We start from the raw sequence: 24,941 nt of genomic DNA, 5'->3' as shown, positions 1-24,941 counted from the left end.
AATGAAAGCATAATGATCCAAAACCTATGGGATACAGCAAAAGCAATTCTAAGAGTGAAGTTTATAGCAATACAATCTTACCTTAGGAAACAAGAAAAATCTCAAATAAACAACCTAACCTTACACCTAAAGCAACTAGAGAAAGAAGAACAAGCAAAACCTAAAGTTAGTAGGAGGAAAGAAAATCATAAAGACCAGAGCAGAAATAAATGAAATAGAGATGAAGAAAACAATAGCAAAGATCAATGAAACTAAAAGCTGGTTCTCTGAGAAGATAAACAAAATTTATAAACCTTTAGCCAGACTCATCAAGAAAAAAAAGGGAGAAGACTCAAATCAATAAAATTAGAAATGAAAAAGGAGAAGTTACTACTGACACCACAAAAATACAAAGGATCATAAGAGACTACTATAAGCAACTGTATGCCAATAAAATGGACAACCTGGAAGAAATGGACAAATTCTTAGAAAGGTACAATCTCCCAAGACTGAACCAGGAAGAAATAGAAAATATGAACAGACCAATCACAAGTAATGAAATTGAAACTGTGATTTAAAAACTCCAAGAAACAAAAGTCCAGGACCAGATGGCTTCACAGGTGAATTGTATCAAACATTTAGAGAAGAGTTAACACCTATCCTTCTGAAACAGTTCCAAAAATTGCAGAGGAAGGAAACTTCCCCAACTCATTCTATGAGGCCATGATCACCCTGATACCAAAAGCAGACAGACACCACAAAAAATAAAATTACAGGCCAATATCACTGATGAACATAGATGTAAAAATCCTCAACAAAATACTAGCAATCTGAATCCAACACTGCAGTAAAAGGATCATACACCATGATCAAGTGGGATTTATCCCAGGGATGCAAGGATTTTCCAATATCTGCAAATCAATCACTGTGATACACCACATCAACAAATTGAAGAATAAAAACAATATGATCATCTCAATAGATGCAGAAAAAGCTTTTGACAAAATTCAACACCGATTTATGATAAAAACTCTCCAAAAAGTGGGTATAGAGGGAACATACCTCAACATAATAAAGGCCATATACAACAAACCTACAGCTAACATCATAGTCAATGGTAAAAAGCTACAAGCATTTCCTCCAAGATCAGGAACAAGACAAGGATGTCCACTCTCATCACTTTTATTCAACATAGTTTTAGAAGTCCTAGCTACAGCAATCAGAGAAGAAAACGAAATAAAAGTAATCCCAACTGGAAAAGTTAAACTCACTGTTTACAGATGACATGATACCATACATAGAAAATCCTAAAGATGCTACCAGAAAACTACTAGAGCTCATCAATGAATTTGGTAAAGTTGCAGGTTACAAAATTAATACACAGAAATTTGCATTCCTATACATTAACAACAAAAGATCAGAAAGAGAAATTCAAGAAATAATCCCATTTATCATCACATCAAAAAGAATAAAATATCTAGGAATAAACCTACCTAAGGAGGTAAAAGACCTGTACTGCAAAAACTATAAAATGCTGATGGAAGAAATCGAAGATGATACAAACAGATGGAAAGATATACCATGTTTTTGGATTGGAAGAATCAATATTGTCAAAATGACTATACTACCCAAGGCAATCTACAGATTCAATGCAATCCCTATCAAATTACCAATGGCATTTTTCACAGACCTAGACAAAAAAATCTTAAAATTTGTATGGAGACACAAAAGACCCCAAATAGCCAAAGCAATCTTGAGAAAGAAAAGCAAACCTGGAAGAATCAGGTGCCCTGACTTCAGACTACACTACAAAGCTATAGTCATCAAAACAGTATGATACTGGCTCTAAAACAGAAATATAGGTCAATGGAACAGGACAGAAAGCCCAGAAATAAAACCAAGCACCTATGGTCAATTAATCTATGACAAAGGAAGCAAGACTATGCAATGAAGGAAAGACAGTCTCTTCGATAAGTGGTGCTGGGAAAACTGGACAGCTACATATAAAAAAATGAAATTAGAACATTCTCTAACACCATACACAAATATAAATTCAAAATGGATTAAAAACCTAAATGTGAGACTGGACACTATAAAACTCCTAGAGGAAAACATAGGCAGAACACTCTCTGACATAAATTGCAGCAATATCTTTTTCATTCTGTCTCCCAGAGTAATGGAAATAAAAACAAAAATAAACAAATGGGACCTAAATAAACTCAAAATTTTTTGCACAGCAAAGGAAACCATAAACAAAACGAAAAGACAACCCACAGAATGGGAGAAAATATTTGCAAATGATGTGACTGACAAGGGATTAGTCTCCAAAATTTACAAACAGCTCATGAGGCTTAATATCATCAAAACAAACAACCCAATCAAAAAATGGGCAGAAGGGCTTCCCTGGTGGCACAGTGGTTAAGAATCTGCCTGCCAATGCAGGGGACATGGGTTAGAGCCCTGGTCCGGGAAGACCCCACATGCCATGGAGCAACTAAACCCGTGCACCACAACTACTGAGCCTGTGCTCTAGAGCCCGCGAGCCACAACTACTGAAGCCCATGAGCCTAGAGCCTGGGCTCCGCAACAAGAGAAGCCACCGCAATGAGAAGCCCGCGCACCGCAATGAAGAGTAGCCCCCGCTCTCTGCAACTAGAGAAAGCCTGCGCGCAACAACAAAGACCCAACGCAGCCAAAAATTAATTAATTAATTAATTTTTTTTTAAAATGGGCAGAAGACCTAAATAGACATTTCTCCAAAGAAGACATACAGATGGCCAAGAGGCACATGAAAAGATGTTCAACATCACTAATTATTAGAGAAATGCAAATCAAAACTACAATGAGATATCACCTCACACCAGTCAGAATGGCTATTATCAAAAAATCCACAAACAATAAATGCTAGAGGGGGTGTGGAGAGAAGGGAACCCTCCTACACTGTTGGTGGGAATGTAAATTGGTGCAGCCACTATGGAGAACAGTATGGAGATTCCTTAAGAAACTAAAAATAGAGCTACCATATGATCCTGCATTCCCACTCTTGGGCATATACCCAGAGAAAAACACGGTCTGAAAGGATACATGCACCCCAATGTTCATTGCAGCACTGTTTACAATAGCCCAGACATGGAAACAACCTAAATGTCCATCAACAGAAGAATGGATAAAGAAGATGTGGTACATATACACAATGGAATATTACTCAGCTGTTAAAAAGAATGAAATAATGCCATTTGCAGCAACATGGATGGACCTAGAGATTGTCATACTGAGTGAAGTAAGTCAGAGAAAGAGAAATATCGTATGATATCGCTTCTATGCAGAATCTAAAAAAAAAAATGATAAAAGGAACTTATTTACAAAACAGAAACAGATTCACAGACTTAGAGAACATGGTTACCAGGGGAGAAGGGTGGGTGGGGGGGAGGGATAGTTAGGGAGTTTGGGATTGCCATGTACACACTGTTATGTTTAAAATGGATGACCAATAGGGACCTACTGTATAGCACATGGAACTCTGCTCAATATTCTGTAACTACCTAATTGGTAAAAAAATTTGAAAAAGAATAGATACGTGTATAACCAAATCACTTTGTTGTACACCTGAAACTAACACAACATTGTTAATCAACTGTACTCCAATAGAAAATAAAGTTTTTAAAAAATGTGTTACAAACCAAGAATGAGAAAAGGCAAACAAGAACCCGAGAGCAAAAAATATTAAAAAATAAAGGGAGAAATGACAGATAAGTAAATGAAAAAGAGATGGAAATAATAAAATGAAATAGTATTTTTTAAAAGCCAACCTTTTCCAAAAAAAAAACAAAAACAAAAGCAAATAACTTGACAGGACAAAGTGAAATAGTGCTTAGGACAAACACTTCTACATCATAATTTAGGAATAAACAGTATATGTAGTGGTTGGGTGTCTAGCAGTCCTGGATTTGAACCCAAGTACTTCAACTTGCTATGTGACCTTGGGCAAGCTGGGAAAACAGTCATGAGGACTGTAATAATACATGTAAAATGACTAACACATATGCTCAATTAATGAAGGTTATAGAAGGTTAGTCCAGTTTTGATTAGTATAGGAAGTCAAATTTCCAACAACTTTTCTAATCTAAGACATGGATTCAGTTACAGCACTTGAAATAAACTTTATTAGAATGGAGTGATTAAATTGCTCAAGACAGTTTTACACTGTTGGGTCAACCCTGTCTGTCATCATTAAATGGATGTGAGACTCAATTTGCCCCTTCTACCTCAAACTACGTCACACATGCTATAAATTTTTCTTTGGGACTTTTAAAAAGTACAAGCTATTTATTTGGTCCAATTAGTTAATGTGCATTTACAGTAGTAACATCTTTACAACCACTGCTCTTTGCCTTTTTGCTGAGCTGTCTAAAAAGACAACAAGGTGGGGCTCAGTCAGTTCTGCCGAATGCACTAACTAAAAGCCTTAATTGTGTGTCCACCAACATTCAAGCCCTTAGGTCATGAAAACTCCCAATAAGATGGGAATTTAAATTGAGATGTTTTCTCATACATGTATTATTAAATACTATGTACGAAGAAATGATTACCCATTTGCCTTCTTAACTTGCTTTTGCAAGACTTCCTACTGATAAAAGTAGAAATAAAAAATTTAAAATCCTTGATTTTGATTTTGAGGAACTGGACCAAATATTTTTTTTCTGTAGAACAAGATCCAAAAATATTTGATAGAATTTTTTTACGCAATTTTTTAAGAATGAATCTCATCCACAGTTAGTTCAAACTGTAGAATTTTTCTAGTTCACCTCAGCCGTACAGTTTTCAAGGTTTCTGGATTCTTTCCTTTGAGTTCCACATCCTCTATATTTGGAGTTCTTAGCTGGGGGATCATGGACCACCAGGTCATGAACAGGCTTTACAGAGTTCTTGAAAACCCTGACATAGTATGTGATACTTGGTATACATGTACACATGAACATTGTTCTGGGGTAAAGGCACATACCTTTCACCAGATTTTCAAAGGTTTTCCAAAAAGCTTAAGAACCAGTTAGACATTTCAATGAACAGATGTACAATGTGCCAAATATTGCTATGTTAACATTTGTGAGATTTCTTAATTAAAACATGTTATGAAGTTCAGCGTCATAACCAAAAAAGCTACTTCTAAAGAGTAGTTCAACATCTTTACTTCCCAGTGGTTCACACAATCCTCAACCCACTGCAATCTGACTTGTGTCTCTACTGCTCTGGAATTACTCTGCTTGTATGATTACGCTCCTAATTGTTAAATTCAAAATACATTTTGTGGTACTTGTTTGATTTGACCTCTTGGTGGTATAGTATGGTGGAGAAAAGCACAGACTCTGGAGTCAAACTGTCTAGGTTCAAATCTTAGCTCCATCACTTGCCAGCTCTGCATCTTTGGATAAATTACTCAACTCTTCTGTGCCTCAGTGTGGTAAAGTTTCTTCATTCACATGGTGTGAACAGTATTTACTTCAAAATGTCAACATGAGAATTAAAATAAGCTCCTAACAAAGAAAGCATCGTGTAAATATTTCAGTATGTGGGATTATTCCTTTCGTGAAAATCACCTGAAACCTGTCTATGTCTCATTCTACTCTGATGGCTCCTTAGTTTCATCTCCCTACTTTCGGGCTTATTCCTCTCTAATATATCTTTTATAGCATGGCCAGAATGATCATTTGAAATTATAAATCTGATGCCATCTCTTGCCACTGATGTTAGTCTGAATGACTTGCATGACAGTGTACCGTCTACTTCTTCTTCCTCAAGTCTCAGTTGCCTATACTTACCCTATGAGTTAAGTTGAACCAAGCTATATGATCCCCCAAATGGGCCTCACTCTTTTAACTCATGACTCTGCATAAGCCATTGACTCTGTCTGGGAAATCCCACTCTCCTTCTCTTACCACACCCCTTCCCACAGTAAATTAGGTGTCCTTTTTTAATGTGCCCCCGATAACCCTGAACAGTATTTATCACATTCTATTTTAGATACCTGTTTGGTTGCTGGTTCATTTCATCTAGTCAGATCTTCCCACTTCCTCCAATAAAGAACAGAAGTAGGAGTCATATTATGACAGTCCTGTTCTCTCATTTTCTACCATCATAATCTTAAACTACTTTCTTATCCCTTTATCATCCCCCACCCCAACTCATTTTTTAATTAACCCACTGAGTTTAGGTAGAAGTGTATCTATAGAAGATGTGCACGTAAATTAACTAGATAACAAAACTTCACACTAAAGGGAACATTCTAGAAGTATTTATTTCATTGCTGACTACTTGGTTGCAGCATGCGACTCTCAACGAGCTGCCACTCTCCACTCCTACAGAAGTACCAAATGCTATGGTACCACTACTTAGGGTTTCAGCCTTTCAAAGGCTTTTATTACCAATATCATTACTTAGGATAAGCCTTTTAGGGACTTCAAAGCACTTATTCTCTATATAAAGTAACTTCTTATTTCATGCACAAAACTCCAATTGGCAGACATAGGTCCAAAATGGAAAGAAAAAAATTTTATTCTAGTTCTGTAAATTATCAGGAATAAAACAAGCATTTCTCCTTGCCTTGTTTTAAAGAAATAGAATTTTTTTCTCTATCAGGAATCAGAATAGTAGGTTTGATGATCCTGAGTTATAAAATTGCTTACTGGTTAAAGTTCTTTCCAAAGATTTTAAGAAGTAGGCTCATTTTCCTGTACAATTTAGAGAAATGTTTGCAGTATGTGTAGGAATTATAGGTTATATTGTAGACCCTTGTGACAATATTTAAAAGGCCTATTCTCCCCATTTAAAAAATTCTACCTCAGGAGGTAAAAGGAAATCCCCATTATCCCTGAGCAAAAAAGGGAAAAATCACAGGTACTTTTATTTGTTAATAGAAGCTATTGTAAATGAGTTACCTATTTCTAGAACATTCTCAGAGAATTATATAACTGAAGCAGATACAAGGTGCTCTCAGATTTTCTCAGATAAATGTGTTTAGTAGTTTGAGTAGTTGCTCTGAAAAATTTCAATTTAATTAACTACGCAACTGAATATTTTCCATTTTGATATTTGAGGATATCCTGAGAGGCACATGAAACTACTGGACATAGAGGAATTTAAAAAATGTTGGCAAATTGTGGCAGGAGGAAGAGTGGGGAAAATCGTAGTGGAGAAAAAGTGAGAAAGGGGCAGGACAAAGCTGTAGTCATGAGCTGGCCTCTCTTTGTCACTAAGTCAGGGGCCTCTGCCTATCAATATGCTACATTCACTCTTAGATTAATATAAACCAGATGCGGAAAAATAAAATTAAGAATGTCCCAAACAAAACATTTAAGTCTTTTAAGGAGTAAATGACAGAAAACATTTTAGCTTCTTAATCACGGAGTGCTATAATTTCAAGGCATCAATATAATTCATTTAACCCTAAAGCAATTGTGCAATAAGCAAAACATCATAAATGGAAAACAACAAAGGTTAACTTCCTACAGGGGCCAATAGACAGGATCTCTTGCAGCACAGCAATTAACCTTCACATACTGGAGTCTTGTTTAAAAGGCCATCAACAACTCAGATTCCTGAAAAATCACAAGTGTCACCAACAAACGGAATGTTGATTAAACAGAGTCCAAAACCTTTCCAAAGGGCTGCCTTCTCTGAAGGGATTTCAGACTGTTGCTAGCACAGGTTGGTTAAGCCAAATCTCACTGACGGCTCCATTAGAGATGAGAATGCCCAGTCAGTGCTGTTTTAAAAATGTAAAACACAGGGAGGGAAAAAAACAAATAAAACAATCTACTGTTCCCTAACATATATGGCTTAGCACCCAGAGAAAGCCTCTGCCCCCAAAAGACACTTTCTACATAGGGCTAAGCTTCATTAAATGAGGCGTAATCTTTCATTTTCAGGACATGTCTTTCCTTGCAAGGTCTTTAGAGGCAGAAGTTCCACTTGGATTCTAATACGCATCTCTGTGAGCTCAGCTTCCTGAAAACATACACCTGCTGGGTTCTAGGTTCTCCCTTGCCAGTGACTGGATTCACTACTTCACAGCCACCAGAATCTCACATACACTATTAACATGATGAAAAATACAGCTACTGCTGCAAGTTTGGCGTAAGTGGAACGCATGTTCAAGTACTTCGCATCCTGGCGGTATTTCTTGGACAGACTGGACAAATTGTTAGCCTTCGAATCCAATGCTGTCAAAAAGGAAAAAAGGAAAACATCAATTAGTCCCTTAAAGTATTTTATCAAATGTATTAAGACATAAAAATAACCAAAATGAGTGGCACTATTTCAAACCATGAAGCTTAAATTATCATTTTTATTTTAAGGGTAAGGTTGCATACACTGATTGACTCATGATCCTGAAGCACTGTAAAATCTACAATGCATTTTAAAATTATCAGATCAATTTATGTTCAAATTCTTGAGGCTGTATGCAGGCTCTGGCCTCAGACCCTGGTTCAAATCTCAGCTGTATCAGTCATGTGGTATTGGTCAACTCAGCCTCTCTAAGACCCAGCTTCTTTTGTCTATAAAAATAGGGATTATATAGTAACAATAAACATACCATAGGATGCCTGTAAAGTGAGCACAATGCCTACATACAGTAAACACTTGACAAATGTTAGCTGACCATAACTATCTTCATAATCTCTTAATGGTCTAAATCATATTCGCTCATATTTTGACAAATGATAATCCAGGTAAGATAAAAGATGCAGGTAACCAGAAAATTCAAAGAACCAGACAATGAGTATTAAGCTATATCTCAGTGGTGACTGCTACCAAATTTCTAAGACTTTCCACATAGTAAAGACTATTATTATGAAGATAAAGCTATCAGAAATTACATTTTAACAGATATAGGAAAGCTGTATTATAATGAAAATACAATCACAGGTGCTATAAAACCATCAATATCTACTAAATTAAGCCTTTTAGAATCTTAGGCAAAGTTTTTCTTTTTTCCTATAAGGACATTTGTAATGTCAGTATCTTCTTTTAAAAGTTAACTGAGCACTCAGAGAAATAGTCAGATATACACAAGCTAGACTGGGCTTAAAATATATGGCATACTTTTAATAATAAAAACAAACTCTCAGTTTGGCATAAATAAATTCTAATCAAACTTTTTACTTCTTTAAAATTTTGAAAAACTATTCTGCAATCTGAATTTATTTGTTCTTCCTTGGAGAATGCTTTTGGAATATTTGGAGTTGCTTAATAGAGACTGGTTTTGATTGAGAAATGTGGCATTACTTAATAACACAGGCATGCCAGCCATTTCCAAATTAGAACTTGTCCTGTAAGAAAAGCACCTAGTGCAAAAAAACAGTTAAGGGATGAGAAATAGCCATGACAATGCTGCAAGGAATCTTTCCAGCCAGTCTACTAGAATGTACAATCCACTGGACAGAGGTTTTTAACTACGACTGTGTTTATTACTATATTCCCAGTGCCTAGAACATGATCTGGCATACAGTCAGTGAAAAATACAGTGAAAAATCAATCAATAAATATTTGCTACATGAATCTAAATCTGCTGAGAATAACTGGGCAAAGAAATAAATATTAGGTCATATGAAATAGTAGTTAAGAGAATTCCTTTACACTGGAACATTTGGAAACACATAGTATCATAAAGACAAAGCTATTGCTTGGAGAAGTCATTTAGCAAATATTCATGTTATGGGCACCATGAGAAGTGCTAGAGGATACAATTATGATCAAAACATACATGATCCCTATATTTGTGGAATTTACAGTCTAACAGGGTGACACCTTTGAATAAAAAATAAAACCTATGGCTTAAAATAAACAGGTATATTTAGGCAGTAAAAAAGGCATAATTTGATCTTGCTAAAAGAACCCACAGGAACTACTCTTGGGTCATAAATGCAAAGTTGATTAGCTCTAAAACTTTAAAACTTAGAAAGAGAAAAAGGCGTAAAAGATGGATTCTTATTATACAGAAGCTTAAAGAGGAAGAAAACATTTTTTGAAGTGGGCTAATCTTTCCACTGTCTTCATATATGCTCTGTTCAGCATATGCTTTTTCTTCCTCTTAAAATACCACTCTTCACTCCTTCCTGATCTATCAAAACTCAAGAAATCTTTCCTGTTCATTTATCTACTTCCTTCTACATTTTTATAGCTCTTATTGTCTATAGATCTATATATAATGATTTAAAACTATCATTCACTGAAGGTGGACAAGGACTCCATAAGCCAACAAATTCTGCCAGGTACTAGCAGTGTAACTTTTATAGTAAGCTACTTTCCTGAGTCTTTGCTTCTTTATCTGTGAAACCGGTTTGATACCACCCACTTCACATGGGATTACTCTAAAGAATAAATAAGATATATGTAAAGTCCCCCTACCATATTGCCTAGCACAATGTAAGTGTTCAATTGATGTTTGTTCCCTTATACTATCTATAAATTACTCTGTAACAATCTTTCTTATCTTCCCAATGACATGAAGTTATTTAAGGGTAGAACTGTACTTCTTTTTTAATCAGCATATCAGCTTTGTAGCAATCAGCAAAGCACTAGCAGAAAATCCGTTACACTTTTGATAAATTGACCAGTATATAAATTTTGGATTTAAGAAAAATTCCTGTGCTGGTTTACTTTATCCCAGGTAGAACCTGTGAGTCTGTAATGATGAAAATTTACAGAGACTCACTCATTCAAAATTTGATGTTTAAAGAGTTTGAAGCTATATGCTGGGACAACTGCTGACTACAAACATAAAGGTTAAAATCTGCAATTCATAATAAGGGAAAACCCATTATTCATGAATATGTAATAAGGCTGAATTCAAAAAATACACATTAAGGCAACTACTTGTGATGATTACTGTGAAAGAAATAAAAGAAGTATATGAAATAGATATGAAACACATAAATACTACTTTTAAAAAGTATATGCTCACATTAAACATTTAGGTAACATTTAAGCATTAGGTAAACATACATATTTTTAGGTAAATTAGTACACACACATACACATAACACATTATGTGCTAAAAAACATTACATATGTAAGTGCTTTAAGAATTTGAAGGACAAAAGAGATTAATGCATTGTGGGATATAAGGATCAGGTAAGGCTTCTTTGAAGAGGCAGTTCTTATCTAGATCCTAAAGAAGGTCCAGGATGATAAGGACACTGACCTGGCTGAGGCAGAATGTTTGTGAACTAGAGAGAATGAGAGACGTTTGCAATCCCCTTATCTTCCATTATAGAGAACACAGTGCCTTGCACATTACAAGTACTCAATTAATAATGACTGAATGAATGAAAAGTAAGTTGAGATGAGACTAGACCTTATCTTGTAGTCACAGGTTTTAAAAGTTTTTCAGCAGAGGAATGCCTTGATGAAAATGGCATTTTATAACATTTGATCTCGCAGCAGTAAAGTCTCCCAAAGTGGCTACTCAGGAAACTATTGCAATAAATCTTTGACAATTTCCTCTCATTCGTCTTTTCATTTCCCTTAACTTATGTGTTTCTGTAAATATTGATTTAATTTTGTAAATATCTTGGAAACAGTAATTGCTTCTGATATGGAATGAGACTACATTGTTCCAACTCAATAGAAACTAACCACACTAGGAAGAAACATATATCATATTGGAAGCTTGTAATGTAATCCATTTTTGAAAGATGAATTCTTAACTGTACTAGATAGAATCTGACAGCATAAAAGGTACTCCCAAATAAGCTATCCTTGCCTACGGAATAAGAGCCACTTATTTATAAGACTTATACTGCTTTTAGAGACCTGAGAGTGCTTCTCCCCGTTGTAGCACTTCTTCAATATTGGCCACCATGATTCTCTGCACATCCTGCAATTCAGTGTTGATGGAGCCTAGGTTTCTCCGAGCACGACTGTCAATGTAAAGCTTCTTGGTTTTCTGAATGTAGGTATCTAGAATGATGAAGAAAAGTGACTGTTAACAACTTCTTTCATGTCCATCAAAGAAGTAGGAAAGAGTAAATTCTGAGTTTAGTCCTGGATCTGCAACTGTCCGTGATTAACCAAGCTCTTGAATGAGTATCAATGGGACAGGCGTTTCCCAAAATACTACTACCAAACTGCATGCTCATTCATTTTTGCCAATGTCTATATAACGCAAAACTATGAAAAGAATGATTATTAAAGATTATATTTTCAACTTTTCAACTTTTAGAAAAAATCTTAAGATGTGTGTGCTGCATACCCTTTTGCCTCTAGATCTCCTCTCCACCCTTCTGGGTCTGCTTTCTGCCTGCAGGAAGCTGACCTGCACGGATTACATCAATGGGTTCCTTGCCCTCTAGCTTCCGGTTAGGTTCAGCCAATGGGGGAGCCCCAAGAGTACGGAAGAAGGGGAGTGGATAGTGATGTCAAAGTATTTATTCCCCTCGCTCCTCCCTGAGAAGTCATCTTGGGCTGGCAGTATACCTCCACCAAAAGTTACTGCTCCTCTGAAATGGGCCTTTTCCATAAATTTTCTCCTTCCTAGTTCCAGAAACTGTTTTCTCTTATCCATTCAGGCTTAGGGATGATAACAATTACCATGCTACTGGTCTCAGGTTACTGTACCTTACAGTTCATCTATAACCCAATATAGATGAACTGTAATCAATATAATCTCTGTATATAATCCTTTAAGCTAATTTGAGTATACCAACTATTTCCTGTGTGACCTTGATCCAGCAGTCTTATTTTTTTATTGGGTTTACTGAACCGCTATTGTCTACAAAAATAAAATTTGCAAAACCAGACATTATAAAAATTAGCACTTGGAGAGTTTACAGTTTTGAAACACTGGAATGCTTTGCTAGAGTTTCTTTATTTCTAAAAAGCAAGAGGACCCATTCATCTAGCAAACTCGAAACACTTCAGAAATTCAGAGATAGTAAAACCGATTTCTTTTTTAACTAAAAATGTCAGTGATGTAGTCTAATCATACTTGTTCTCACTTCCTCTACTTAAAGGCCATTTCCTTTGACCTATTGCCATCAGATACTTTACCAGATCTCACCAGTAATGAGTCTTTCTATAATTCTTATACAAATATGGACACCCATGCTCACTACTTCTGCATGTAGTAAATGTTATGCCCCAATACCATATATCCTCTAGTACTTAAATTAGAGGATCTTGTTCACCATTCCTTCTGATTTCCAAATTCTGATTTCCATAAAACGAGTCTCACTGTGAGTATGTGAGTGTGTGTGTGGCGGGGGAGGTGAGGAGGTTGGGTTGGGGGAAAAAAGAACTCAGTTATTACATGTCAATCTAGATCTTTAGACACAGTTTTTTACCCTAATGAAGAATCAAACTAAATAACAAAAAAGAGCAAAGGGCAACAAGTTCTATGAGGAAAATATCAAAAGACCAGAGAAAATTACTTATGAGAAGGAAGCCTCATTCATTCAAAAGGACAAAAGACATGGACTAGGAGGGAGAATCCAAAACTTCAGTAGGTAAGCATAAAAAAAAAAATGTGTCAAAATTATATCAATAGCTTCTGCATATCGACTACTCCCCTGATAGGGAGGTGAGGTGCAAAAACTTACCGAACTCAATAAAGGAATAGGGTCTAGACACAGTTGGCACCTTCTTCCCATGCTGTTCATCAAACTCTGAATGTAAATCTTCTAGGTAGGCAAAAGCCAACTTTTTAGGGAAGGCAGCTTCACACAGAACCAAATAACACACCCCCTGTTCAATAATGTAGCTGCAGAGACAAAAAAAAGCAAGAAAAAGTTGTTTGTAGATTAACAATACCTCCAACAATCTGAAATAGACTCTCAGTGCCATACAAACCTTTTTTTTTTTTTGGCCATGCCACACAGCTTGTGGGATCTTAGTTCCCCATCCAGGGACTGAACCTGGGCCCTTGGCAGTGAAAGTGTGGAGTCTTAACCACTGGACCGCCAGGGAATTCCCTATACAAACTTTTGAAAATATTCTAGCCCAAGCCCTTTGAGGCTAACTAAATCAGAAAGTCAATTTCAAACCACAAATCACCAGAATCAGAAAGCAAACATCTTCCCATTATTAGAAGCATATTCCAAAAGGAGTATTTAGACATATTTATTCATTACATAATTCTTCAACTAAAATATCTTAATACCTAAGACTTTTTCTTGAGAACTCGGAGTTGTGACTCCATCTACCCTTTGATTATGTGTGGTAAACAAGTATATACACATTTAAATTTCTTCCAGCTGTAAGAAAAATAGTGGAACTGGAAATCTTTGTGGATACTTAAAAGTTGGAAGTTAATGTCACAATATTTACTGGGTACAGAAAATAATCTCAGGACTAATAATATTCCCGAATTTCCAGGATAGGAGAACTCTGTATTGACTGCAAATTGTTCAATAACAGAACTGACTCCTCCTGTGAGAGTGAGCTCCCTGGCAGTCTGGAAGAGGCTATATGACTACATGTCTGAGATAGTTTTGGAAAGAGGTTAGGTTACTCAGTGGTATTCAAACTTTTTAGCCATAGTACTCTTTATTTCAGCAAAAATTATATCCAGAAGACTAATATGTACAGCAAATAAAATCAGAAGTTCTTTAGCTTAAGTAGGAGTTTAAGGGCCCAAAGCATTACACATACCCCCACCCCTGTCCTTTCTATGTGGCTCCTAAGGCATCCTATGACTCCACAGAGCATAGTTTATTGTCTATTATATTATATGATCTCTCATGCCCTTTAAAATAATAATAATAACAACAACAACAATAATAACAATAACAATAATATTGCTGTCCTATTTCTTGCTTGGGCACCTAAGTTAACCAGTCTCCTTGCCTTCAGTCTAGATCATCTTCTAAATCACTAGCTTTATTCCTAAAAAGTAAATATGACATTGCTTAAAAACTCCAGAGGTTCCCTAATACCTATAAAATAAAATCATACACCTTGGTATAGTATTTGGAGCCCTCCAAAACAAGTGTAGGCTGCTTTCCCATCATATATCCTAACACACCAAACAACATGTTGTTCTCCAATAAGTTGGTTCTTTCACATGCTCGTCGACTTCTGCTTATATTGTTTTTTTCTAACTATAATATTCTTCTATGTACCTGGAGAAACCTTGTTCATTTTCATATGCTCAATTCTACTATAATTTTTTCTGTGAAATTTCTCTCTATTCTCCCTCCCTCTTTCCCCTTTCCTGAAACTTACTCTCTATAAATGGGAATTTATTGCTTCCTTCTCTCTGCTCTACAGCACTTCTTGTCCTAAGGTATTACAGTATAGTTGTTTGTGTATGTGTCTCTCTCTGCTAATAAGAGGATAAGCTAAAACATTACAGGCAAGACTTAATACACTGTCTGGCAAAGAATAAATCTTTAATAAATGGTTCTTGGATGGAAATAAAGGAAGAGATGAGATTATAAAGAACCAAGAAGAAGAAAATCTCTTTTCAATTCCATAAGATCTTTCCTAGATCTTTTTTGTTCCTAACCCATGGTAGACATAAAAATACTATATAATTAAGTGCCTCTAATATTTTTTGATGTTGAAATACCTTACAAAACTTAATATTCACTACTTTCTTAACCAATAGGCCAGGGTTTTGTTTTGGTTTTGATTCTTTATACTTGTTTGCTTGTTCTTGATGAGTAGAGGGTTTGTTTGTTTGAGTTAAACAGAGCAGGTTCTTCCCAGGTCTATATTATCTTAGTATCTGCGTTCCTAACATAGTAAGGATTATTTAGCTTATTCTTTTTTATTTTCACCTGATCTTCTTGCCCTCTCTTTTCTTGTTTAATCCTTCCTGTTTTATCACCTTCAAACTTGACATGTATTAAACATTTAATACCAATTATCTGTAGATAATTTGAAATCCAATAAAGTCCCTTTGATCCCTCTCTCAGCTGTATGCATTGTCTATAACCACTGATTAGATGCTCTTAAATTATCTTTTATAATTTTCTTTTTTCTAAATAATAACTAACACTTATTGACTATTCTCTATGTGCCAGACAAGATGTTAAGTGATATACATGGATTCTCTCATAATCCTCACAAAACTATGATTCCCTATTTTATAGAGGAAACTGAGGCCCAGAGAAGTACATGTGAGCTGCTCGAGGTTACACTGTCAGTAAATGTTTGAGCAAGGGTACTAACCTACATGTGTTTGGCTCCAAGAAGCTCCCAAAGCAAAAGTTACCTATTACTGCATGATATGTATAGCACTTACTAGACACAGGATAACAGGTTGAATTATTGTATGGAAATTGAATAAAGAAACCAAGATTTCAGTTTTGCAGAATTAGAGCCAGGAAAGTTGCTTCCATGGAGCGACTATATTTTTAAAGTTACCTTTACTTTTAAAAAAGTTACCATTCTTATCAGGTGTTACTTGTATTTACTGTATTTCATATTTAAATAATCACAAAGAAATCAGGACTATACTCACTGAAAAGTCATGGCACCAGCTTCCAAGGTGCATCTGGTAGGGGACTGTTCATTCAACTTTCGAAAGAGTTGCTTAGCCTGACTCTGGTACTGTTGAAGGTCCCGGCCAGACTGAAAGAAGACACCTTCATTTAAGAATTTTCCACCAAAAAAGCAGTACCAATTTGTGAGAAGCATCATATTTTGAAGACACTATGTGAATACGGTCCTTCATTTACAGGTAAGATTTATTTTAACAAAATAAAAGTGGCCTATTTTAGAGAAAAAAGGAGGACCAAATCCCGAGTTTTTCAACAAAGTCACAATAGTTATTCGCTAAAAAAGCAAAAGTGTACTCCTTAAGGCACTCTTTCAATCCAGTGTTCTTTCCACTATTAGGTCAGTGCCCTCCTCCTAACCCATTTCACTTGCACAGTTACTGGCACAGAACTGTACAACATGTTCCATACTCAGGGGAAAGTCCTGGGAACAACAGACTGAATGAATCATCTCATTTTTGTGCTGAAGTATCAAGTAAAATCTTCCATAAAGTGTTACCGTATTGAGCATTTAAGCAAAACTGTGTGCACCCATGACTGCAAATTATTATGAACACTATAACTGCAATTAGGTAAAAATGAATAAGAGCAAGGACAAAGATTGGAAAGTCAAATATCCTTTACTAAATAAATCTATTTGGTTCCTGAGTTTGGATAGCAAAAGTCTGGGTAGCAAGGGATATGTTCATATAAAAATGAAAATAATAACATTTGGATGATAGAGTTATAGGCAATATTTTCCTAAACAATTTCTAAATGATTTTACAATATTTTTTAAAGAGAGGAAGAAGTCTACTGGGGGAAACAGCAATGTCATTTCAAAAGGAGAAAATCATACCTCAATAACCTACTAGATCCAAAATGGAAAAGAAGTGCATGAAGAATGGGAAGCAAATATACATTATTTATTCATCCACATACTGGGGGAAACAAACAAATAACTTTTGCCATGCGATGGGATGGAATTATTTTATTTTGGATTATTTAGTTTGAATTGAAAGATATAACACTGTCTCTCCTTGGTAGATGTTTAATAACTAAATGTTTAAATAGAAAAGTGTTTACACAGGGTTCTCCCAGGGATTGGACCTACGGTATAACTATGAGAAAGTACAAAGTGAAACTTAAAATTCCAGATAGTGAACCACTGAGTTGAGAGTAAAATCAGTCAAGGAAGCAATGATAAAATCGTGTAACTGGCAGATAAACAAATGTACAAGTATAGGATTCTAAGCTATATTTAAAATAGTGAACTGGAAATGCAAATCAAAACCACAATGAGATATCTTCATTGTCACTCCTGTTAGAATGGCTATTATCAAAAAGACAAGAAATAACAAGTGTTGGTGAGGATGTGGAGTAAAGGGAATCCTTGTGAACTGTTGGTGGGAATGTAAATGGGTGCAGCCACAATGGAAAACAGTATGGAGGTTCCTCAAAAAGTTAAAAATAGAACTACTACATGATCCAGCAATTCCACTTCTGGGTATTTATCTGAAGAAAACGAAACACTAATTTAAAAAGATATATGCATGTTATGCTCACTGCAGCATTATTTACAATAGCCGAGATATGGAAATAAACTAAGTGTTCATCAACAGACAAATGGATAAAGAAGATGTGGTATATATACACAATGAAATACTATTCAGCCATTAAAAAAGACTGGAATCCTGCTCAAAAAACAAGCTCATAGATAGAGAATGGACTGGTGACTGCCAGAGGGGAGGTGGGTGGGGGAGTGGGCGAAATGGGTGAAGGGAATCAAAAAGCACAAACTTCCAGTTATAAAATAAGTCATGAGGATATAATGTACAGCATGGTGAATATAGTTAATAATACTGTATTGAATTATTTGAAAGTTGTTAAGACAGTAAAACTTAAATGTCCTCATCACAAGAAGAAAAAAATAAAAATTTTCGTGACTATTTTTTCATGATGGAGGGTAACTAGACTTATTGTGGTGATCATTTCACAGTGTCTACAAATATTGAATCATTATGTTGTACATCTGAAACTAATATAATGTTATATGTCAATTATAACTCAAAATAAGATAAAATTAAAAAAAAATAAAATGGTGAACTGGAAATTTCAATATAAATAAGGAAGTAAATAAGCATGAGGTGAACCAGGGGAGTTAGGCAGAGACCACTAGAAGTATCGATTTGTAGTTTAACACTGTTTTTATGGCAACGATTTGTTATAAGGTTGTTCACTTGAGAAATACTCCTACATTAACAGGTATATGTATATTGTTATATATTAACAATACTTTGTAGTAATTAACATTATAATGTATATTAACATCATCATATTAAACAGTATTGCTAATCTACATATTGTTTTTCTCATGACTGGCCAGCCAGCTGGGGAGAGTGAATACCATCACATGCTTTGAACTAGTGCACAATAGCCTATGTTCCTAAATTTGAGTGGTACTTGTCAATCTGTTGGCTTCACCAATGTTGTTATGTGGCATTCCGAAGATATCTGACCCCACAACAGTAGATTAAAGGGATGCAAACAAAGTTGGAGATGCTACTAAAGTGCCAAGAAATAATACCAACATAGACCAATGATTTTCAACCTTGGCTTCAAACTAGAATCACCTAGAAATCTTAAAAAAACTACTCCTGCCCAATCTCCACCCCCAAATCAATTAAATCAGTGTCTCAGAGGTATTCATAAAATAACCACAACCATAAATGTTAATTATAAGTTTTTTGACAGCTAAAGGCAGGTGAGCACCTTAAAGGAACTAGTTAAATAAATACATGGCAAATAAAAAGAATGAAATTCTACCATTTGCAACAACATGGATGAACCTAGAGGGTATTATGCTTAGTGAAATAAGTCAGAGAAAGACAAATACTGTATGTTATCACTTATAGGTGGAATCTAGAAAATAAAACAAATGAATGAATATAACAAATCAGAAACAGACTCGCAGATATAGAGAACAAACTACTGGCTACCAGTAAGGAGAGGGGAGGGAAGAGGGGCAAGACAGCAGTAGGGGGGATTAAGAGGTACAAACTACTATGTATAAAATAAAAAAGCTACATGGATATATTGTGCGGCACAGGGAATACAGCCAATATTTTATAACAACTTTAAAATGAAGTATAATCTATAAAAATATTGAATCACTATATTCTAAGTGTGAAACTAATATAATATAGTAAACCAACTACACTTCAATTAAAAAAAAAAGAAATGGCAAAAAACTGTCAGTGAAATGAAGATTAGCACAAATCCTTTGACTTTATGAGGCACTGTAAATATTACTGCAATCTGAGAGAAAGAGACTAACAACTGTACGAACTACAAGAAACTATGGCCAAAAGCATGCTACAATTTCAGGAATTTACAATGAACAAAGCAGTGACTGCCAATGTATAACACTGGGGACATATCTACATAGGAATTACAGCACGCCAACCAACATTTTACACTGCTGGTTCAGTTGGCATTACCATTCCTGGGAACACGATGCTGGCACAATCTTTCTGGTAGTTATTTTGACAATATGTATTAGAAATTTTAAAATTTTGCATATTGTTTTATCCAACAATTCCACATCTTCTAACACAACACTGTAAAGCAATTATACTCCAATTAAGATGTTAAAAAAAATAACATATGGTATATATTTATATAATGGAATACTACAGAGCCATTAAAATGATGTTGTGTAATATTTAATGATATGAGAAGATATTCATTATACACTAAGTGAAAAAAATTAGGTGGAACAGTATTACAGTATTACCCATTATTTGATTTTAAACACACAAAGATTAAGGTTAGACATCAAGTGGATATAATTTAAGTAGGGATTACTTAATTTTACCACTACTTTTAATGGTTAAAAAAAAAAAATCACCATTAACTTTTTGGTCCTTTTGTTTGTACATATTTACTGAATTTTCTACAATAATCAGAAATTAATATTATAATGGGAAAATTATTCATTCATCCATTCCTATTTACTGCATATTTGCACCCATAATATTAGGACTTGGGGCCAATAAGGGGAGGGGCTAGGATTTGAACCCAGGCAGTCTAGCTCTGAAGTCCCTGCTCCTAAGCATGCTATATCACCTGTATAATTAAAATTGTTTCAGTAATGGTAGATCCACCTTCTAGGTGATATCTTACTATTTAATATTAAATCTAATTCATAGGAAATGCTCAAGAAACCATATGGCAGCTCTGATCTAGATCTCACATAACAACATAATCATGGCTTTACAGATAAACCCTAGGTTCACTTTTAAGATTACAGTCACAAAGGGCTCACAGTCAGCCAGTCTATCTAAAAATAGTTAGATTAGATGTCCTAATTCTGTTTTCTACTTCATCTAGAACAGACTTGATGAAACTTATACACAGTATAATGGAAGACAGCTGTTAGCAATCCAATAATGAAGTAGATGTGAATGTCTACACAAATTCTGAAACTAATTTGAGATCATCAGTATATTTAGGATGTGGTTCTGTATACAAAATGCAGGAGGTACAGGGTAGTAAATTGCCACACAACCACAATCCTTTTTATTGCTGTCACCTATGACTGCTGAACAAGTAGTTGTATCAAATGCCATCTTTTGCCTTTATAAGAATGTTTAGCTAAGCTCTTATCATTTGTAAATTCCTGTTGAACTCTACTGATCAAAGGCCAGGGGCACCAAGAACCAACCATTTTCCTCTAACAGCAATAACAGTAAGGTGATTAATCAACCCTCAATGATTGGGCGAGTGCGCCAGTTTAACTGTACAAAAGACTATCTGCTTCTTGGGAGTTCCCTGCCCTGTACTCAGTTATATCTAACACCTGAAGAGAACATGGTTCATTTTGAGGTAGAACAGAAAGGTAGATAAAGAAATTGCAAACATCTAAAAAGGAGAAATACATCAGAAAGGAAGAAATAGATAGAATATCAGAGAGTCTAGGTTGGAAAAGAAAAGTTCATCTGTCTACCTGTCTTAGGCCTACATTTCTAGTCATAGCACAGAGGAAACAGTGCATAAGATACTCTGTATCTTTTTTTTAATGCTCTATTGTATTATTTGAATAATTGTTCATCTCCAGTAAGAAGACAGTTTGTACAAGGACTAGCATCTAGTAACCACCTAAGATATGGTATCTGTTATCAATGTAAATAATTGAAAGAATACATTGAATTATTTGGCCCGGACAATTAGGGTACTTAACTATAAAACTATTTGATCAAGATATCCATTTCTTAAAAAGTTATTTCCAGACTCCTAAGAAGTAAATACATTATTAAAATGTCTTAGAACAAGTGAAGCAGTTAGGTACTAAGCCTGTAGTGTAGAATCAAACAGATATTGATTAAAAAAACAAACTAGTGGTTACCAGTGGGGAGAGGGAAGGGAAGAGGGGCATGACAGGGATAGGGGATTAAGAGGTACAAACTACTATGTATAAAATAAATAAGCTACAAGGATATATTGTACAGCACAGGGAATACAGCCAATATTTTATAGTAATTATAAACATGTATAACTATAAAGGAGTATAACCTTTAAAAATTGTGAATCACTATGTTGTACATCTGAAACTTATATAATATTGTGAATCAACTGTATCTTAATTAAAAAAAAATTTTTTAAACCAAAACAGTGGTTCTCAACCAGGGTGATTTTGCCCCTCCTCCCCGCAGGTGACATGCAGCAATGTCAGGAAATATTTTTGGTTGTCACAACTAGACGGAGGGTGGTGGTAGTGCTATTGGCATATAAGGTGTAGAGGCCAAGGATGCTGCTAGACATCCTACAATGCACAGGACAGTTTTCCCACAACAAAGAATTATCCATTCCAAAATGTCAACAGTGCTGAAGTTAAAAAACCCTGATGACAGAACTATCAAATCACTATGTTATGTACCTGGAACTAACATAGTGGTTGTAGGTTAACAGGGAAGGAAGGAAGGGAAAAAAAGGAGGCAGGGAGGAACCCTGGTGAAAAATTCTGTTGTGCTACTTATTAGCTGTGCGACTTTAAGCAAGAGACCTATGCTCTCTTAGCCTCAGAGATTCCTTATCTATAAATGGGGATAATAATAGTACCTATCCTAATAGTTGGTATGAAGATTGAATGAAATCATGCATTTAACAGGCTTAACACAATGGTTGGTATGTAGTAGGCACTCTATAAATGTTCTGTATACTATTATAATAGTAAAAATAAGTCAAAGATTCATATTTTTGCAGATATTAAAAGTTTTGGAAAGACGTTATCATTCAAAGTCAAAATTCCTAAAGAAAATCACTATGGAATTACAATCACAAAACTATTTTTGTGTAAAATATCTTTCCTTGTCAATTAAACAAAGCAACCCCTCTTGGTAAACTGATACCTAATTTGGAATTAAGAAACACACAGTAATAAATCTACTAATTTCTTCAATAAAGTATGAAGGCAGAGAATAAGAGCCTACTGATATATGGACTTTCAAATCCAATTTATATTCTTTGCCCACATTGGAATTCAAAGCAATAGTTGGAAAACTGACCAGATTTCTGTACCCTTGGGAAAACTATTTCTTAATCAAACTACATATCCTTCAAGGAAAATTTCCCCCACACCATCTCCCTTGTTTCAAATCATGTTCCTGCATTCATTTTAACAATTTCACTCCTTCTGCACAGTCCTGGAAAATGTTTAACATTGGACAAGAGAAAAATATTTCACAATTGAAAATTCAGGGTATGTTGTATTTTTCAAATTTTATCTCAACTTAGACTTTGTCTTGTGGAATAAATAGAAAATATTTCACTTAGCATGACCTGCTAAGCAACTTAGCAACTTCACAATCTGTATCATTACTCTCCTAGAAGTGAAAGTAAACATATTTCCAAACCAAACCTAAAAAGGCATATAACCAAATAGAAGCTTTCCTAATTAGGAGACACTACTGTTGGCTTAGATGTCATTTCTTCTGGGAACACTTTCCTGAGGTCCAAAAATCAATTTAGATACCTTTTCCATGTTCAACCACAGAAACTTCTTCCTATTCCATAGCAGTTATACTACATTGTAATTGTTAGTTATCTGGTTTCTCCACTAAACTGTAAGCTCATGAAAGTAGGGACTATGTTCCCCAAACCCCTGCATTAACACCATGCTTGGCACATCTGATGTGTTTAATGAGGTTTTTTTTTTTCATGAATATATGAATGAAAAGTTCAAAAAAATGTGCAAAATATTCATCTTATTTTAGGCCTTGAGGTTTTTTTTTTTTTAATTACATTACTTGGGTTGTATGAGAAAGTAAAATAAAGTTGAACACTTTAAATAAATTATATAAATTTCATTCTCAGCCTCCTTTCTCCAGGAACTTCCTGACCTTGCTCCAGGAACTTGTCTCACACCAGAAATTTGCCTTGTGATTTTAAGGCACAAAGCCTCTTCCTCTCAAGCTATCTAGAGGTTTTGTTTTGTTTTTTTAATCAACGCAATACATTTTTGGGCACCTACTAGCACAAGGCTGCTATTGTAAAAGCTGTGGGAAACACATAGATGACTAAGATTTCTCATTTGCCTGCTAGGAAACTTGGAAAGACAAAGGCAAAATTGTAAAATAAAGGTACAAAGCATTACAGGAGTATAACACAAGGGTTATAATTCCAACAACAGAAATTTAGTAAGGCTTATTGGAGGTGGGAATTGGGCATAACTTTGAAAGAAGGTACTGTACTGAACTTCAAACAGGTGCATACATGTGGCAATATTACCTCATCTGCTTTCACTAGATGTCAGTAAACTAGGTCAAGGATCAGGTGCTACGGAAAGAGGACTTAACTTAGGAGCCGATTTTTCCCAGGACCTGTCAGTCAGCTTTATTAACAGCAAAAAAATAAAAAAATAGAAATCTTGAATTTTAACAAAGTCCCTAAAGAATTACAGAACACTGGATGATCACAATCAGCCAAACCTATCCCTTCTCCAGAGAGGTTTTCTAAAAAGAAACAGGTAACACAAAAATCTACCTCCGCCTTCAGGAAAGATTTATTCTAACAGGTAGTCTTCTCCACTGCCAAAAGAGGAAAAGCACTTCAGAGGGGTCAGAAACGCCTGGGAGGCCACAAGGGTCTCCCGCGTCCGAAGGAGGAATCCCGTGCTGAGAGCACAGCGCTCTGACAGGAACTTGGGGTCCCGGGGATCTAGTAGCTCACCTGTTCGTCCTCCTGCATCGAGGCGGCCAACGGGAGCCCGTCCGCCACTCGGGCGATCATCGTGAGCAACACCATCTTCACAGGCTACGGAAACTCAACACTGGCCCGGACGGCCGTAGGTGCGTCTTGACTTGCTCCGCCGCGACAACAGTTATACCTCTACCTCAGTTCCCAAAGACCCAGCTGCTCGCGTCTCCGATTCCCGCTGAGGTGGCCGGAAACAAGCTCCAGAGCTCTCCACTACCGGTCCTCAGA

At 35.6% G+C, this 24,941-nt stretch overlaps 1 protein-coding gene across 1 annotated transcript; it reads right to left on the bottom strand.

Moving 5' to 3' along the window:
- Positions 1–4,119: 4,119 nt before the first annotated feature.
- SEC22B (SEC22 homolog B, vesicle trafficking protein) lies at positions 4,120–24,941 on the bottom strand. The gene is made up of 5 exons (XM_061186093.1): positions 24,687–24,941; positions 16,442–16,551; positions 13,575–13,735; positions 11,791–11,937; positions 4,120–8,195 (listed from the first exon to the last, which is right to left on the bottom strand). Exons 1-5 carry the CDS (start codon positions 24,759–24,761, stop codon positions 8,041–8,043), a joined length of 648 nt encoding a protein of 215 aa, XP_061042076.1. The 5' UTR covers positions 24,762–24,941; the 3' UTR covers positions 4,120–8,040.

The sequence above is a fragment of the Eubalaena glacialis genome, chromosome 3, assembly GCF_028564815.1.
Source record: "Eubalaena glacialis isolate mEubGla1 chromosome 3, mEubGla1.1.hap2.+ XY, whole genome shotgun sequence".
NCBI classification, from domain to species: Eukaryota; Metazoa; Chordata; class Mammalia; order Artiodactyla; family Balaenidae; genus Eubalaena; species Eubalaena glacialis.
Note: the sequence above shows the minus strand (reverse complement) of the source record. Positions and strands in the feature narration are given on the sequence as shown.